At 38.0% G+C, this 19,639-nt stretch overlaps 1 protein-coding gene across 1 annotated transcript; it reads right to left on the reverse strand.

Annotated features, from left to right (window-relative positions):
- Nucleotides 1-1,734: 1,734 nt before the first annotated feature.
- Nucleotides 1,735-18,155, reverse strand: LOC139142532 (cell division cycle 5-like protein). The gene is made up of 15 exons (XM_070712490.1): nucleotides 18,009-18,155; nucleotides 16,542-16,645; nucleotides 15,423-15,584; nucleotides 14,888-15,015; nucleotides 11,620-11,948; nucleotides 10,776-10,855; nucleotides 10,399-10,474; nucleotides 9,716-9,880; nucleotides 8,210-8,375; nucleotides 7,522-7,670; nucleotides 6,723-7,025; nucleotides 6,108-6,260; nucleotides 5,111-5,308; nucleotides 4,158-4,370; nucleotides 1,735-2,779 (listed from the first exon to the last, which is right to left on the reverse strand). The coding sequence occupies exons 1-15, from the start codon at nucleotides 18,051-18,053 to the stop codon at nucleotides 2,669-2,671; spliced, it is 2,382 nt and encodes a 793-aa protein (XP_070568591.1). The 5' UTR covers nucleotides 18,054-18,155; the 3' UTR covers nucleotides 1,735-2,668.
- Nucleotides 18,156-19,639: the final 1,484 nt, after the last annotated feature.

The following is a 19,639-nucleotide window of genomic DNA, read 5'->3' on the forward strand; positions in this document are numbered from 1 at the left end:
AGCCCTAGTTTCTGATCCAAACATGGCACAGAAAACAGAAGTACATCGGTGGGTGCATTTGAAATTGCAACACATCTTTTTTGTAAACGAGATATTTTTAGGTTTCGCTTCCCGGTAAAGATATAAGGAGATACCTAAACAACTGAATTATTTGGACACATATACTGCATCTGTAGTCATGCTATGTCCTTCAGCATTGAATGCCTAGTAGTAATGGAAAAATATCAGAAGTGAAACTCGGGTACTTGGAAGTCACATCAGATCCATTGATAGCAGTATTTCCCTGTTAACAGTCAAATACACCAATCAATGCAACACAAACACACTTATATCATTATATGCGAGTATGAAAGCTTTTTGTTTCAAGTGTTTACACATGATACAGGATATGCAATGGCCAAATTGTAAAAGCTGGATTAAACTTGGGGACACTATAGCAGGGTATTTTGACGATTTTTTCACAAATTTTGTTTACATTTTGTACATCAATTGAAAGTTCTTTTTTAAACCACAGGGTATGGCAAGCATTATTAGTCCAGAAGTTATGAATATGATCAATAAATGTCATGTATTAAACTAGACTATTACATGTACCTTATGAGCTGCTAATGAGTTACTTGGTCAGGATGAGAGGCTCCCATGTTGATGATTGGCAGAACAAATTAATGAAGGGATTAGGGAGGGCAATTAACAGATGTGGACTGTTTTCTTTGAAATACTATACACAGATAGCTAGGGTAAAGTAATAGGCACACTAGACACAGGTAAGGCTTGTATACTGAAAAGTTTAACCACAGGGCCTCAGAAGTGCCTATTTAAGTCAATATTATACAGCATTTTTCTTTCTTTTTCAATGTTACAAATAATCCAGCTGAAGAGCACAACACTTGTGTAGCTGTCTTTTGTGTAGCGTGTATTGGCATGTATAGTGCTTCCTCGTAAATGTGACCTTTAGTTCCGTGACCTCTAGGCTCTAGCCATGCCTACTTCCTGCCCTGCCCTCGCTATGCTTACTGTACTAATTTCATATATTAGTACAGTAAACACAGCGACGTCTGTACGCATGGCCAGTAGGTCGTATTTAAATATGATCACATTCCCCATTGAGGGCGCACTATACATGTCAATACAAGCTACACAAAAGACAGCTACACAAGTGTTGTTCAGCTGGTTTATTTGTAACATTGAAAAAGAAAGAAAAACGCTGTAATATTGACTTAAATAGCCACTTATGAGCCCCTGTGGTTTAACACATGACATTTAATGATCATATTCATAACTTCTAGACAAATATTGCTTGCCATACCCTGTGGTTCAACTCACTAAAGCATGTTGACACACAAACTATTTATATTCAGCTTGTATACACCATGATAATGCGTGTAGCATCAAGCTATGTAATTATTTACATACGAATCCTAGTCAAGACCAGAATTCACAAGTCAACAATAACAATTCAGTCTGCACGCATGTATATAGGCCGCACTGACAAGCTCTCAACATGCTTTGGGGAGTAGAACAAGCAGCTTGCTGCCCTCTTGCAAACACACACTGCAACCATAGATAGTAGAGGGGAAAGACCCTCTACTGTCTATGCTGCAACCAATATCTGCATTATTCTCATGAACAAACTGGTTGACAACCACATGATAAATGCATTTCTTGCGCCATCACTCATGCACCTAACATTCAAAATGTCGTCTCCTTGGAAAAGAATACAAACACTACGAAAAATTCACTCTCTGCTATTTTGAAAACAGCTGTTTATTTTCCATCACATGACAAAGTTCATCGCCACATCACATTAGACGAGATCTCCATCAATTTGTAATATTTCACTTATTCTGGAATAAACATTCTTGTGTAATTTTATGCCATGAAAGAATACTTTAGAAAAGTAATTTCCAGTGGAAACAGGTATATCTTCCCAACATCTATGTGTGTCACTAGCAAAACTCAACAAATTCGTTTTCAAAGCACACAATGGACCATGATACATAAGTTTTATAGGATAAACGCTCAGCTTACTGAAGTTCATCCCAAGTACCATACTTCAAAAGACAGTAGAAAACATCTATAAGTGTACAGACATGTGTTTACAAAACGAACTGGCAATGTTCCCATTTTGCCGAAAATACAACCCTTCACTGCGACATCCCTAGGTTTGCATAAGCAAATACCTTATATGTCTGAACGTACTGGGTTGGCTCAATGAAATATGCAAATTACCATATCTTAGGTCAGTCTGTTCTACAATTCTACAAGTGTTCACAGAGAATTCTTTGTGACAAGTGAGCGTGCTCACTGCATGTTATATACACATGCACTGACCTAAGTATGACTATGCGCGTCTCACAGGAAACAGACTTTTTGAAATAAATCATATGTGGATATTGGGGGGGCCTTTCTTAGCTTTTTGAAACAGATGGACCCCCTAGGACTGTGTTGATTTGTAAAATTGCTCAGTGTGGGCAGCTGTTTAGCCTTGCTGCAGAAAATGTATCCCGTCTTCATGGATGAGGAAATCTTGCATGGGGAGACTAGCCGGCCCAACTTTGTGAAGGCCATTCAATTAGTCCTGTATAAATCTACAACTAAACACACCGCCTGATATTTCTCTTTCAAAAATTTTACAATTCTTCTGATGACAACAGTCCAGTGGCTGCTCCTAGTGATGTATGGATGACAGCAACTGGTCTCTCTCGTAACTGATCTCAGAATACTGCTTCTGCAGCTCTCGTTCACGCTCCGCCTGTCGCCTGACATCTTCTTTCAGTGACTGCAAGTGAGCGAAAAGTCAAAACCGTTCACAAATTTTTCAAGTATTCTGCCTGAACATGAAGTGTACACACAAAACGGCTTACAGTTCAGGAACAATACTGCTATGATCTCTATCTTAGGTACAATACACACTTCACAGTAGATAATGTATCCATTAAGTTTCAACTAAAGAGACATACTGATTACACAACAGCCTGAAAAACATGAAACGAGGGACCTAATTCCTGTAACAACTGAAGTCAACATAATTGTGAGGAGTCACTCATGTATTAAACACATTTGAACAAAAGAGTGCTGATTTCTCACTTACGTCCTTTTGTAAACCTAATAGAATTACATTGGCATTGTTGTTGTTTTTCTTGAACAAAGGTATCACAGTGGCTAGACTTGATAACGTCAAATAACTTGTCCATGAAAGATACAGTTAATAATGGATAAGTTTTGCTGGGCACAGAAATGCACATGGTGGATAATTCACTGAGTCGGCTAACAGGTACTGGGTATCCCTGAAAATGTTCATTCAAACCCTGAGGGATTTTTGCCTTGGTTTTTAAACACTGACAAAGGATTTGTGAACTACAACAATACTTCTGAAATGCCCTGATATAACACATTACTGGGAACCATGGTAACACGACCAAGGAAATCCTACGAACAATTCCAGAATAACCGCAAACTCACAAAAACGTATGGAATATTGCATAGCTATCCTGGTGCAAGTGCCATGGGACTAGAATTCAGTGTGTTACTACTCTTGGAATATTTGAAAAAGATTTATTTCTTAGATTCGCATTTGACATTTACTTTATGCAAATATGATTCTTCTAAAAAACCCACAAACAATTTGTGACTATGAAGATACAATCCTGTGAGTACATGTATCTGTTAACCCGACTAATACATATCAAACTTTCTACTCTCAACTTTTTTTTTTATTCTGTGAAACAATTACGAGAATTTTAGAGTTTGCTAATTTCTCATTGTCACATAAAGCAAAATTTTTTTAAAGCAAAAGATTTTTCTAAAAAAACCCACAAACAATTTGTGACTATGAAGATACAATCCTGTGAGTACACGTATCTGTTAACCCAACCTAATACATATCAAACTTTCTACTCTCAACTTTTTTTTTAATTCCGTGAAATAATCATGAGTATCTTACAGTTTGCTAATTTCTCATTGTCACTGAAAGACAAAAATTATAAAAGTAATCTTCAGGTTAAATTACCCCTTTGCCTGGACCTATCCTTGGAAATACAGATATTTTTTATTTCAATCATTTCTGATGATAGGATTCTTCTGTCGTTCCAAAATAAATAAATCTCACGTTCATGCATTCATGTAAAAATGGAAGAAAACATCCATTAAACACTTACCTCTAACCTCTTTGGAATAGCGATGTCTTCATTTCTCTTGAGTGATTCAAACGTCTTCATTTCAACAAAAGTCTGCTCTAGGTTTTCAAACGCATCATTCAACTGTTTCACCAGTCCCAGGGCACGGGACTGGTAACCGCCAAGCAAGATTTTCAGCTTCTTCTCCATCTTGGCCGCCCTCTTGGCTTCTTTTGTCATGTGAGACCGGTTTATCTGGCGTTGGAAACATTCAGAAGAAACGTTTAAGATTTGCAACACAGACCATGGCTGTGAAAAATCACAACTCGGATGACACCAAATATGTCTCTGACTGATTCTTTGTGCGACAGATAAATAGACATGGGCATGATATGTAGAGCTGGGAATTATTTCACATTTTCAAAGAACCCCTCCCAGTTCAATCCTTTTGCTGCGCAATTTTCAACTTTCCCAATAGTTTTCAATGAAGCAGTTCGGCCTGTGCATTTACTAGTAAGGGTGGAAGGGTTAATAAGATGGACTGGCATGCAATAACTGTACACAATAATTGTCATTTCAAATTTAAAGCAGAGTATTTTTATCAGCTGTAATGAACTCAAAACAATTTTCAAAGCCAAAGAAGAAAAGGGGATCATCAGTCTATGTTAACTTATTCCTTGGATGCAAAACCCCTGCCTTTGTCCATATGAGTGGACACTGTGTCACCATTAGGTACAATTGTCATGTCAGAATAATGTGCACATACGATACAAAATCCACACTTTCAGTGAAAATTGTGACAAGAAGAGTAACTGCATAATTGACTTCTGGATTTCTAATCACAATCAAAGATTTGATCTTGTACCTGTTTGAAATAATATTATAATGAACTTGTGAATATCTCACTCCATATATTCGATAGCAATGACATGGCTAACTCCAAAGACAATGCCAATGTTAAAGAAATATAAAACTATCACCAATATTATACATACCTCTAGTTTTTTCTCTACTGATTCCAACCTATCCTTTTTGCTGGCCAGATTGGCTCGAGTGTAGCGATTCTGTCCCGGCAGGTACAAACACTGACTTCGACATTCTTCCCATACTTGTTTGTAAGCGACGTTGGTCAGGTCACCGTGACCCATGCCACTCTTCACTATGTCCATTTCCGCCTTCAACAATTCCTTGGCCTGTGAAATGATGATTTTTACAAACACAGCTCAACATACAACAGTAAAATATGTCTCAACTTTAGCTAAAATTTGGGATTTGCAGAAACATGCTCTACACACTAACAGAGAAAAACTTTTGTGCGCTGGAACACAATACACATCCTTCAAAATTCAGATCTTAAAAATACCAAATACAAGTAGAAGTTGAGATATCCTTCAATCTTCTCACCTTGTTTCTAAAATGAGAGTCGTCAACAATTGCTAACTCTCTGTTCAAGAACAGTTATAACTTTGTACTCTATTTGAAAACTGAAGCAATAAGATTATGGGTCATTGTGGAAGTGTTTGGCTTTCTGAAGACATGTGCCTAAAACTTTGTTTGAAATTCGCACTGAATGCCAATCACTTTATAGAGATTGAATAAATTACTGATTTACTCCTAAATCCTTTCAGTTTCAATAACCTTTTTGGTTTTTCTTTTTAGTTTTAGAAACTGGTGCAGACGATCTACAGTAGTGAGAAAAATGACAAAGGTCACTGTTAAGAAAAATAACTCCAAACTTCAAAGATATCTTCTATCATAAATTCACACATACATGCATAGAATAAAAGCCCAAATATATAAAACAGTTCTCGCAAGTAATGTATCTTCTTCTGATTATAAGTACAATGATAAAGTCACAAGAATGACAGGTGTATACACACAGGTAAAAAAAACATAACTTTATGACATACACATGCATACAGGTACACACATACACAACCATACCACACTATCAGACACTCCAACAGCAAAATTGTTGAGTATAAGACCTACCTTTGAAATCTCTGTGTCTTCAAAGTTTTCGAAGGGATGGTGGTCTAGATACTGCAGGTGTGCTGATTGGCTGGCTTTGACCCCTTCAAATGGATGTTTTAACGAATCCCTGTGAAGCATGGTGATCATTTCCTGCTTGATAAGCTCCTCTGCCTGTTGAGGAAGAAAATTTACAAATCATCTTTCTCATAACTATAAGGTCAAAATTAAGTGGAAAGTTATCAAAAATTCAATCAAATTGCAGTTCTATTTCTCAAAACTTCTGATTTGATATATTATCCATTCAATGCCAAGCAGCAGTTGGAACATGAATGTTTTTTTGAAACATCAGCTTTTACTATTGCAAGTTGCTTTGAACTGGATTTTTCAAAACTACGGCAATAAGATTTATGGTCACTGTGTAAAGAGAAAAACAGGATTTGACTTGGTTAAACAGAATTCAGAGAAAGTGTACACATAATAGCTGTTTATCGTTTTTGAATGTGCTTTTTATTCCACATCATACCGACTTCACCAATTTTTCTGAAAACGTACCAAGAAATATGTGTTACAAACCATAAGAAATGACTGCATCTGCTCAAAAAATTGAAGTTACTTTTAAAAGTAAATGCTTACCTTTTGTAAATCTGTCAGAGGCTGGTCGATGTTGGCTGGCCTAAGTATTGACGTATTGACATCCGTTGGCCTGGGCAGTGCTCGCTGTATCACCATCGACTGTCGCTTCCATTCCCTTTCCTGCTCCGCATTTCTCCTCGCAACCAACTTTGAATCAACATCGGCCGCATCTTCCACGAAATTACTGTCACCTTCCGACTCGTCCCTCTCCTGGTCATCAGACTCCGGGATCACGATTTCGAAGTCGTTCTTTGGTGCGGGAAGGCCCGCAAGTCCCTTCTTCAAGTGGCTCTTCAGTTCTCTCTGCAGAAAGGTGAGAAATTTTTCTTGATTATTTTTTGACTTGAGAATCCAGAAGTAGTGTTATTCCAAATTCTCACTGAAAGTGAGCAAGAACTGAAGTGACTAATAAGTATATGAACTCACACCTAAGAGAAAATTGGGACGTAGAATTTTTGTTCAATTGTTTTTGTGTAAAGTGGGGATGTTTTACTGCATAGGGTTAAGCCAAAAATGTAATTTTAAGGTTGATGACTTGTTCGACGACATCTTTTCTAAAATACAACACACCATTCAATAAATATTTACAAAGAAATAAGGCTGCATTTTTCTGATTCAAAACAGTGTGAAAGACTAACTTCGATCTCATTAGATACACAACCTGTTCCAAATATTGAAGTTGGACCAAACCATGTTGGAGGTTCAATCCAATTATCAAAACTTGTTTTCAGTACAAGACTTACAGTAGACAGAGACAGGCAGGTTTATTATTGCACTCTCTAGCTTTTATTTCTCTCACCTGCTGCTGTTTGGCGTATCTCACGTCATCCATCTCAACCAGGCTTTCTTCAGGATTGATGCTGAGTTTGTCTCTGATTGGCGTCCTGCCGGGAGTCACTCCAGTACCTGTAACAGCCTTGGGCGTCATCCCCATCCTGGGTGTCATCCCTGAGAGGATAGAGACCACAAATAGGACTAATAAATGCCAGTATCTTACACCCTTGATGTTACACTCCCAAGTGAGGTGGTTCTCTGACACCGCTAACACTATTGCCCACAGTGAACACAGTATAACAACCAACACATGAGAATTCCAGTATAATACCATTTTTGACACGCATCCATATTAGAAAACTTGAGTCAAAAAGTATCTGACAAATCATAATATTGACTGAGCTAAAACAGCCTTTAGAATTCTTCTTTAATTTTGCAAACATACATAAGCAGTTATCATGTGTGTTTAATACAGAATTTTTTAACATCTTCCAAGTCATCTTTGTTTAAGGAAATATTACAAATAAAAACATTTAGACTGCCTGCTGCAGTGGTGTTTACCTATTATGACTACAAATCCTTAGAGTGAGCCATGCATATAAACAACTCAGTATAAATTTCGTTGTAATTGATATGAATTTATCTTTCAAAGCATCTTTACAATCATAAGAGTATACCACTCATTGCATACGATAATACTCCTTACCACTTACCATCTTGTGAGGGCGTTCTCATGGGTGTTGTGAAGGCTGTGTTTGGAGTGGCTGGGCCGTGTCTCTTTGGCGTAATGCCGTCAAAATCGCTTTCATGTACCGGAGTGTTCAGCCCACCTTTCAATGGTGTGTCAACATTCTGCAGGGCCATTATGTTCTGTGCTTCCTGAAAACAGAAAATTGGGAAAAAACTTTGTCAAACAGAAATACAGCTTTTTAGCAATGACATCACACGGTAAAAAGGTTTCTTATTTGCCCCCAAAAACAACCCATTCACTGTCCTTGACTTGTCACTTGGTAAAGACTTTTAGACAGAGAATCTACAAAATTACAATATCTTTGATTCACTCGGTCAGTGTCATGTTCAATGACAGAAGTGGTTAAACTTAGCCATAAATATTCTGCAAAACACTTTGTACCAGCTATATGCCTATTTAATACAATCGAATTTTCACTGCAATCTGCAGATATTTAATTAGCAAAAGAGACATCCTAACCATATTTAGGAAAACGTGTTAAATTAGCAGCATCTTTATTAACAAATTAACAGAGTCAGCTAAATTCGCTATTAAGATAGTATGCGCCTCGAAAGTGAAAGACTTAAACTTTTGCTCAAACTTTCTTTAAGGAATCTTTCAACCATTCTCTTTCAAAATCAAGAATAAAAATCGGGGGTCACCGTGCAAATTTTGGTACTAGAGAAACAAATAACCCAAGATTTACCGATATTTGAAATTCAAAATGGCCGCCATCCCTGTGTTAACTCTATGAAGAAAAATTAAAATTTTCGAATTTCGAAAAACTAAGCCGGTGAAAATTTTTCTTACACCGAGAGCTTTAAAATGAACACCCACAAGTGGTATATCAGAAGAGAATTGTAAAAGTTTGAGAGTCCGAATGTCTGTCCCCGAGGCGCGCTCTACCTTAAAGGATGCTAGCTAAAAAGACATGTTTAACAGTAATCACTGGCATCATTGAAATCAGTCTATCTTCTAAGTCCCTTGGTTTGCTAAAAAGCCGAGATGGAAGCTTGTTCTACCTACTTTATGGGGATAACATCACATAGCATCACAGACAAGTCATTGTCAATGACATAGTCCCCACTTGGTTGATGAATTTGGAAATCGTTGATAGAAATGAAGGTCATATTGGATTGTATCACAGGACAAATCAACTTACATATGTATGACATAGGGGAGTAATCTTTGTACCAAGGTTGAAAGAAATCGTGTCAGGCGTCTTTGAGAAATTTGTGTGAATGGACAGACAGACAGATGCATGGACACGACTAAATCTATGACTTTGTCTGTGGGGACTAAAAATAAAACAGGCAGTAATAATTAGAAGTATTCAAAATGAGTTATCAGAAACAGAATTTCCAAATTCACTTTTACAACTTCATCATAACTGTGAGAGTTGCAAACAACATTGTGTGACAAAAGTATGTAGCCTGGTATTTAACTAATAAAGTTGCAAATGTTACCGTCTTGTCTTGCATTTTCTCACCTGTAGGATGTTATCTTGTGATGCCGGGACTTTTGGTGTTCTGAGACTTGCAATCTGTGGTGTGACTGAGTAGTCAGACAGCAGTGCCTGGGATGGACCATTGGCAGTGCCACCTTCCTCAGCGGAGAGTCTGGCATTCTCACTGGCTTGACCCAGCTTAACAACCTGTGAGAGAAAGCGATGGACAAGACACCTCATGCTTCTATCTATCATTTGATAATCCTAGTAACAGCGGACAAACTTAGTCGGGTCATGACATGGTGGTGAGCTGAGCTTTGCAACCCCTAACTAGATGTAGCTACAGAGTTTTGTTTGACGGTTAGCCTTTACCAGGTCAAGCAAGTGTTAGATGGACTATTAAAACACAAAATAATACCCAGTAATGGAACTGGAAGGAGTAGATCATAGATAAGCACTTTCTCTGTGGTTTGTAGAGGAAATATGTGAGAAAATTTCCATATATGCAAGACATTTTGTCTGAAGTTGTGAACCACGCCATGTTGATAATACGGAGGAAGAATTCAAGGCAGGAACTTCTCAAAAAATTATCAGTTTTCTGTAATATTGAAAATGGTACACACATTCATTTTCAATGACTTTTCCAGGAGGCTTTAAAATTCCAGGAGCGTGTGGATCGTGTGTATAGCACACTGAACTGATCTGAGCAACAAATAACGTCTCACCTCCTCTAATTCTTGGTCAGAAATTTGCGGAGCTGGTAGAACAAGCTTGCTACGCTTCTTCACCGGTTCTTGGAATCTGCAGAAAAGCAGAAATTTTTTTTTAATATTATAGAATCGCTCTGCAGACACAAACATTTTTTGAAAAGTCTCAAAACAGGAACTGAATCACAAGTCTTTCCAGGAAAACTTTGACTGTCATATTTACATTATTGAGAACTATTCATCCTTTGTGCATTAGCAATCAACCACTGAATTCCACTTTACGATCCCTGGTATTCCATTCACTCATTTCAAGTAAAGGCTCTTGAATTTGACAGAGAGTATAAAATCGGGAGCAAGAAAAGAGGCAAATATGTAAAAGTGGCATTAGCACGTACTTATTAGTTTGAGCAATGGCAGAAGGCAGGTCATTCTCTTTCTTCTTCTTCAGTCTCTGTCTGTCCTTCTTTCTCTCCCTCTGAAACAAAAGATCAGATTATCTAACTTGAAGGGCATGAAATGATTTTATTTTTGTCTTCAGAAGAATTAAAAATAATTTCCATATCTATCTCACATGATAGAATGTTCTGTTGATAATTAAAGTAGATGAAGTACATGTAGTATTTTTGACCCTTATCTTGCAATCGTCTGTCAAGTTCAGGTCAAGTTGGTAGTGTAAAACCACTGAGGCTTTACACTTCAAATTCGTTATGCTTTGACAAAGCCTGAGACATTTGAAGGATCCTGAAACCACAGATACTGGAAACGTGATTTTTACTGACTTGATCTGCAATGACGTACAGGGTACAACACGCTCGCAAGTGACCGATCTGGCAGTACAATGTTTAATGCACAACTGTGAAATAGAGACCTTGGCTTGAAAAAGTAGACTTTGTCTCCATTGTTTCCTTGGTGCGCCACACTAAGAAGAAATCACAACCTGTCAGAGTGTCAGGTAACAAGGTATGGGCGCCCTCTAGTGGTGTCTTCACAACACTGTTGTGAAAATGCTACGCAACAAATATCTTTCAAATTAGACTTAAATTCCATTAAATTTTCACAGAAAAAAATATGCTGACACAACACAATCCCTTTGGTGAAAATTTATGAATTTTTAAATCTTATTTGAGAGATATTTGTTGTGTAGCATTTCCACAGAAAAAAATACTCTGCCCGTACAAAGCAAGCCTTGTTGTGAAAATTTGCTATTGAGAACTGTCTGTGGTCAGCAGCCTAGCTCACCTCTTCAATCTCATCCCTTCTCATACCATCCATGTCTTGCTGTCTTAACCTTTTGAAGTTTGGATCTAAATCCGGCACAACTTCCTGGGATACATCGTAGAATCCTGGTGCCGGCTTCTTTTCAAACGGAATCTCGGCATTGTAATCCACGCCCCGTTTCCGCCGCCTGTGTTTTTGGATTTCAATTCCCGCCGCTCGGAGTTCTCTACGCTTTTGCAGTGCTGCCAGTCTTCTTGCTTCCTCTAGCTGTTTCTCCCTGGCTTTCCGCTTTGCCTTTTTACCCTGTGTGTTGGCCAGACGAGCCCTCGCCTCCGAAAGCATTTCCAACTCTGTAAAAGATGACAAGCACAAAAAAGTAAGAGTCAGCTATTGATTAAGAACAGCAATCAACCTACAATACAAAATCAAGAAAAAACTTGATTAGGACTTAAATTTCTTATTACAATTCAGAAAAATACCGTCAATGACGCTGTACCTTCTCTAATGTGTGGCCAGGTCAGGTAATTGGTTGTTGGCATGGAGTTGTTGGTAAATAGTTGACGATGTAGGGGCATGAGGTGGGATATGGACCCAAAGAACCCAAAAGATGATTAAATACATCAATCAAAAAAATTCTAAGCTACAGTATAAACTGCCTAAAGATAGTTCAATGTGGCAAAAAAAGTTAAATAATTCAGAAATAAGAATTAACAGTCCAAAATAGTAATGACGCACTTCCCTACTGACCTGAGTGCATGTGAAATACAAAACCTGGCATCTGTAAATTAAATGTATACCAAGTGATCATTTTAAGTCACTTTTAACTGTTTTTAATGGATTTTCCAAAGAGTCCTGTGGAAATAATGAAAAACGCTTATCTGGTCTTGTGTTTGTATAACCTCATGGCTGATAATTGTCATAGTATTGAAAAAATTGAAAGTGAAGAAATTACTGTTTTTAATAGGCATATTTTCCTTGAAATACATGACCGCGTAAAGAATATATGCCAAAAGTGTTTTAAGAGTAAATTTCTTTTCAAAAAATAATTTAATCTGTGACCAAAGGATTTTTATTCTTTGAGTTTACAAATTCAAACATTGCAATTTGTTCAATCATCTTGTGCAGTGCAAAATTTATAAAATGACTGAAAAACAAAAAAAAATGGCAGAATTACAGTCTTTGTGATGTAAAATTATGGGTTGACATCACGATAATTGTCAATCTGTTCGAAGTACTACTATACCATAATTTAAAAAAGAAAAGTTCATGCAGAAACGGTAACATATATTGTCAGCAATGTAGTGTTAATTTTGACTTTACATCAAAATATGCCTTTGCTGGATACCAAATATATAGGGCGAAATATTAAAATCAGCCATGTTCAGCAAAATCCACACAACAGCATTGATCCTTTTCTAATTTGATTTGATTTGCTTATGTTAACCTTGTATGACAGTCAGGTACAATATGGAACTTGAACACAACACAGTAAATAAGTATGCTGTAAATGAAATGGTGTGGCTGCATCCACATGCAGCAATAGGAGTGCCTTTGTCTCTCACCCCTCATTTCCAACCTGTCCCATCCCTGAAAAAATAGTTTTGTCTTATATTTATAATGTTAATAATTTCTGTATTTGTTAAAATGTGCACATCTCAAAAACTTTTGATCATAAACATTTTCATTGTTTTTTATAGCTGACCAATCAGTTAACATGTTTATTTTGAATATTTGCGCATTTTTCCTCAGTATTTGACATTTTCAGAATACCTTCTTATTCAGTTTGTCATTTTCTAAAAGTTTAAATGCTCCATTGTGTGGTCAAGCTTTCCACAAGCATCAAATGTGGTACTTCATATAGGAAGGTCTGCCTCTAGAGGGCGGGCATCATGAACAGTGTTTGTTGGTTAATTCCTCCACATAAACTTCTGATTGTACTGTAAACATTGAACATGGCCGACGTCCGATTTTCCTGTCTAAAACTTTCACTCATTTTCGTTCATATGACTCTGAAACTCCAGGAAACGATTGGGAAGAAAGGGTTATCTTGAAATATTGAAGTATTCGCCGATATTTTGCAAAATTAAATGAGAAAAAATGCAAGGAAAATGCCGACAGGCTTACACAATGACCGTTTTCAGACTCGGAGGCATATGATCATCTCTGTAGATAATGCAACAGGCCCATATCACGTGAGGCCATGAGGGATATCCACGCTACTCAGTACCAAACACTAGCGCTCACAGAGTGAGCAAACACAAAGTGAGTACCCCTAACGTCAGCTCAGTAGTCTGTAATAGATTGTAGTCAACTAAGAAACCTTGGAGAAAGGCTTAACACTGTGGCTATGCCGCTAAGTCCCTTTTGATTTTTGTCACAGCTCAAAATCGTTCTCCCACACCTCAACCTGAGCCATGAACACCCCCACCAGTTTATGATATGACCCATCACAATGGCATGACGTCAACGGATCTTGACAGACGGAAATCTTGACAGACGGAAGTAGTTGACACCAGCATACTGGTTTTCAACTCTAATGCCTTCTCTGTCTATAAATAGACACGAGAAGGTAATTAAAAACTCACAATACCTAGGATGCTATGTGTATATATTTGCTTGATTTATATTTACAGCTGACCAATTCACAGGAGGACTTTGACAATGACTGCACAGAGTCACGGTAAACTTCAAACTAGGGTAAGGTAGAATTCACCTGCATGTGAGGGACAGATATCCAGACTACAAAACATTTACAATACCGTTTTAATCGACTTTCTTGGCATTTTCACAATCTTATTTTTAAATATCAAATTGGGTTACTAGTTTCTCATGTATCACATTTTGTATGGTGACCTACTCTTTCATTCTTTATTTCGAAAGGGAATGGTTTAGAGTTTTGTTGAAGACAGTTTGAGCAAAAGTTAACACCTTTCAATTTCCAGGTGTGTGCAGTCATAACACACAGAACAACACAAAGATCAATCTGATTACGTGTATTGCTGTTGTTGAGAAAGATGAACCAAATATGACAGACGGGAAACTAATGTTCACTAGAAATGAAAGCAATTGAACCCATTAATTCAAGAAAGAGTGCTTCTTTTGGCATGAATTATCATCAATTTGTCATATTCTATATTTTGTGCCACACTCCTCTGATGAAAGGGACAGAGCAAAGACTGCAATCCAAATGCAACTGTATGTACACGTTAAGTGACACTGCATAGTAGCTCTCTGATGCAGTTGCCATGCCAACAGTCTGATGCAGTTGCCATGCCTACAGTGTACCTACCATCTTCATCCATATCAATGGGATCCGGCCTAGCAGGTTTAGTTTCTGGGTTGGGATCAATTTCTCCCGGTTTTAATTTCCTGGGATCATCTGCGTCTGTGTCACCTTCTTTCTGCTGTGCCTGATCACTGTAATAAGAGATGAATGGATTTCAATGTTCATGTACAGTACTGGTATATGTAGAATGCTATTAATATACTGCAGGTAGGTTACACAATAGTCCAACTTTTCCAATTCTTTTCTGATTTTCCACTTGTGGGGGGCTCATTTTGAAGCCTTTGGAGTAAGACAAACTTTTACCGTCTCAGCTTTTTGAAAATTTAAAATTTCATTTTGCTCATAGAGATAACATTGGGATGACTGCCATTTTGAAAATCAATATCCGTAAATCTTGGGTAACTTGTTTTTCTATTACCAAAATTGGCAAGGTGACCCCCGATTTTTATTCTTGGTGTTGAAAGAGAAAGGCTGAAAGAGTCCTTGAGGAAACTTTTGAGCAAAAGTTTAAGTCTTTCACTTTAAAAGCACTACTTACAGTAACTGTTCATATCGTTCCAGACACTGAGCGGCTGTTCTGCCAACTATTGGTGCTATGGTCCTCCACTGTGTTGGCATCAACTTGGCCAAATGTAGCAACTTCTCATCTTCCTCACGGCTCCACTCAGTCTTCTTGATGCTTGGATCCAGCCACTCATACCTAGTTCAAATCAGATACATTGTATGAGAACGTGGAATCACTCATACAAGTGTCAAATGCAAATTCAAGCAATGGTGGACATTGTGAGCTCAGCAAATGTAGGCGCTGAATATGATAAAATACTGTTGTTGTCTGATGTATACAGCCAATAAAGAGTTGTGACTGATTATCAATTTTCAACATCGATTCCAAAGTTAATCCTCTTTTTCCCAAGTTGTAGTTATTTCTGTGGTTTGTCTATAGAGCCTGGTAAAAAGAGGACTAACTCGATCCATCTGTAATGTCTATCAGTCAATTTCCGTGTGACAAGAACATTGTACTTCTATGAGAGAAGGCCATTTCTGTCAGTATGTCGAAAAGAATCAGTCGAGCTACAACAATGAAAGTTGTCAATGGAGCATGAGATACCACCTCAGAATCAACCATAACAGTGAGACTGAGAGTGAAAAGAGGGCAGCAGCATGCAACCAGCAGCTCAAAACTTTAAAAGCTTTTTGATGAAAAACTGACTTTTCGGCAACTCACTAGTTGCCTTCTTCAGGATAACAGCTTTACATGACTACAGCTTACAGTGTGAGGTGTCAGGCTTGCCATTTCAGTTACCTGAAATGGACAGTGTCTGGAGGTGACGCTTCTATTCCGCAACAAACTGACAAAACCACTAAATTATCAGCTACATTTTTTTCCTATCCACTGATCTTTACTGACCTGACCCAAAAAGTGTAGGAAAATCCAAACAAGTTTTGAGGTAAGTGTTGCAAGCACAGAAACTGCAATGGTTAACCAAGATTTGAAATAGGGAGAAGGTGTGGAAGGTTTGTTGTGACCAGTTTACAGACTAAGATCAATACATATATGGTACTGCGTGTCAGCGACACTGATAAGTCTCACGCAAAGAGAACTACAAATACCTGACAAAACAAAGTACAAATATCTAACTGTTCAATTATTACTTACCATCTGGCTTTACACTGTTTGGCCGACTTTCTGTGCAACAATGATGCAATTCTAGACCATTGGTTTTTGCCATATTTCATCACAGCCGCCTTCAAGATCTCATCCTGCCAGTTTGAAAGAAATTATTATGAACATTATCATCACTATTTAAGTATTAAAGATTGCCTTCACATATCTATCCTGACAAACTACAATGTATAAATTTCACAGTTCTTCATTGGCTTCACAATATCACCTATGCCTGTAGAATAAGTGCTCACTAATTACAATAAATGCTGAGTCGCCTAAATGTTTAACAAGATGCTTGATCACTCTGTACGTTCACTAAGCTTAGACCTTTCAAGTGGCATCACCGTACAGCAAAGCATAGGAGCTGTGTCGGATAAGAAAGTTTGGAAGGGAGTCCATTTTTATTAGGAGGTGCAGGGGTATGGTGGAAGATGAACTGTTTTTAGTTAACCCTTCCTTTCTGATTTAAAAGCAAATTCTAATTTTATATTCAAGGTTGCACAGGGAATCCATGGGTGTTTAACCCTTTCACCCCCAGTTCCCTGTGTACAGGTCCAACTTTACCATAGAAAACAATGGATTTGGGAAAAACCATGGTGGTGAAAGGGTTAAATCAACCTGTGTCAGGCAAATGATAAATCTGATAAAAATTAGTTTAGCCTAGATCTACTGTAGCTGGACTTAAAGCATGGATGTGGGAAATCAAATTTACATCTTGCACTTCAGATAGCCGAACAAAATTTCTTTATTGTACAAGTACCACGAATCACGTCAACAGAAAATGCTAAACCCATAACATGCTACATCCCCCAACCCCATTACAATAATTACGACAGTTCCTAACTAAATGCACCCTGGAATATTCAGGCTGTCCCTGCAAGTTCAGTGTTAGCTGTGTAGGAAGGGAGAAAGTAGAGAAAGTCAGGATTGGTCACTCCCTGTATTTTAACGTGTAGGTACTACTAGTAGCAAGGAGGTACTGCTTTTATTTGAGTACATGACCAAGCGTTAATACGTTAATGTCAGCCGTTACACAGCTTATCATATTGTCATATGTCATGATGTAGGTTTGTTGTCTACGGTTTTGGTTTACTGTGTGAACACACACTGTTTACGTCCTCGAAATCCCTAACCCTATACTTGTCCATTGTTTTTGTTTAGCTAGACATTGTCAACTTGACGTCAATATTTACGCTACGGTGCAGTCAAAATTTAAATTTTAGCCTTCACATTATGGAAATTCATTAATTTCGGTACGTTTAGCGAGATGGTGTACGTGTAGGAGCAACGTAATGCTGACGTTTGTTTGCGTCTAGCTCAAATGCACTGGACCGGTCGGTGAACCATTCGGACGTGATCATCCATGTTGTCTCGAGCACCACCGCTGTCGAAATGTTGACAATCATATAGCTGCTTTATTAGATTGTTCTTTCCACACACGGTTACACTTGCACTTACCTCAGTGTTCCTCCAAACACCGCCTTTTATCATAATACGCGGCATTTTGGCAGAGTTTTGCGTTCAAATCCCACGACGACAAACAAGGACTCGATGTAGGACAGTGTGAGACAGCAATGGGTTGTGGGAAATTATGGCGCTGCATTACGCCCTCTGTCGAAGGCTTGGGTCGAAGGCCTTTGTTTTTCTCTTTCACAAAACATTATTCGCATTATTCGTTACGGTTCTTTATTTGTATGTGCGGGATGTTTTATAAGTTTATTTTTAAAGGACTATTCACATTTTCTTGAATAAAGTTATTATTTACATATGCTGAAGCAGGGAAAGAGTTTTAAAAAAGCACTGAGGTAAGTACATGAGAGAGAGAGAGAGAGAGAGAGAGAGAGAGAGAGAGAGAGAGAGAGAGAGAGAGAGAGAGAGAGAGAAGAGAGAGAGAGAGAGAGAGAGAGAGAGAGAGAGAGAGAGACGCACAAGCACCCCCTACAAACACAAATAGACATCGGCCTGGTACTACAGGGCAACTGATTCCCTGTACCGAACGTATTTTGGCAATAAAGTATAAAGAAACTATCGGAAAGTGCAATCAATATATCATTTAACTTGTCAATTCAGATATTGAAATACTAACTTTTCGTTAAAAAATGCATTGAGTATGCTTTTGTTGAGCAATTTAAGTGGAAGGAATGTGTCTGATACGATACATCTATATTGTTTTCGCTACCAAACACATTCATGACCAGTCATTTAGTGGTGAACGTGTGAAATAGTCTGAAGTCTGTTTTTGGATTATTTGCAGAATCTGTTACCGAATTGGAAGCCATTCTCGTATGGCCTTATATATTATGTCCATGTTTACGTCTGGGCAACATGGCCCTGGTTAAACTGAAGATGATGGGCACACACTTCTTCTTGTTTGCCTGATAAAAATGACTGTCCATTATAATTACGCCGAAACAGGGGAATCTTAATTTTTTGTATTGTTGGATCTAACGAGCGTCTTGTTTAGTTTCAAATCGAAATGATTTGTTTGACTACAAACCATTATCATAACTTTAATGCGCAGACCTGTTGACAGGGAATTTGGGTGAACAGATTAAGAGACCCTAGACAGAATATCAGAAGAAGTACATGTACAAGTGTAGCTGCAGTTCCTGGCAAGAACCTAGGCAGGGTTTTCACTAAGATGTCTGAAATGGGGGAATTTTAAAGTACAGGCCTAGAGAGAACTCGCAAGACGCCAGGGGCGGGGGAGAGCGGACAAGGCAACATATAGATCTGAGAATTTCTTACCATGCATCGCGACGGGAGAAAAATATTTCGATCGTTTCATAGCATTGTGGAAGAGAAAACATTGGATTTGGCAAGCAGAATGTTGGTCAGTTCGCTATGTCAGGGAACCATTGGTTTAGCAGACTTTGCTTGTGAGTCAGGTGGAAATGACATTCTATCTACTGGATTTTTCATGCCTTCATTAATTTACTCCAAACATCACACAATCTATTGAGCAGCACGGCAAAGGGGGGACAAATAATACAGTAATATTTGACCAACTTCTACTCAAGCAAAATATTGATAGTTTGTTTGAAGAGAGGGGTAAGTTTACGATTTTGACACGTACTGAAAAAGGTACA

Source organism: Ptychodera flava, chromosome 10, assembly GCF_041260155.1.
Source record: "Ptychodera flava strain L36383 chromosome 10, AS_Pfla_20210202, whole genome shotgun sequence".
Classification (NCBI taxonomy): domain Eukaryota; kingdom Metazoa; phylum Hemichordata; class Enteropneusta; family Ptychoderidae; genus Ptychodera; species Ptychodera flava.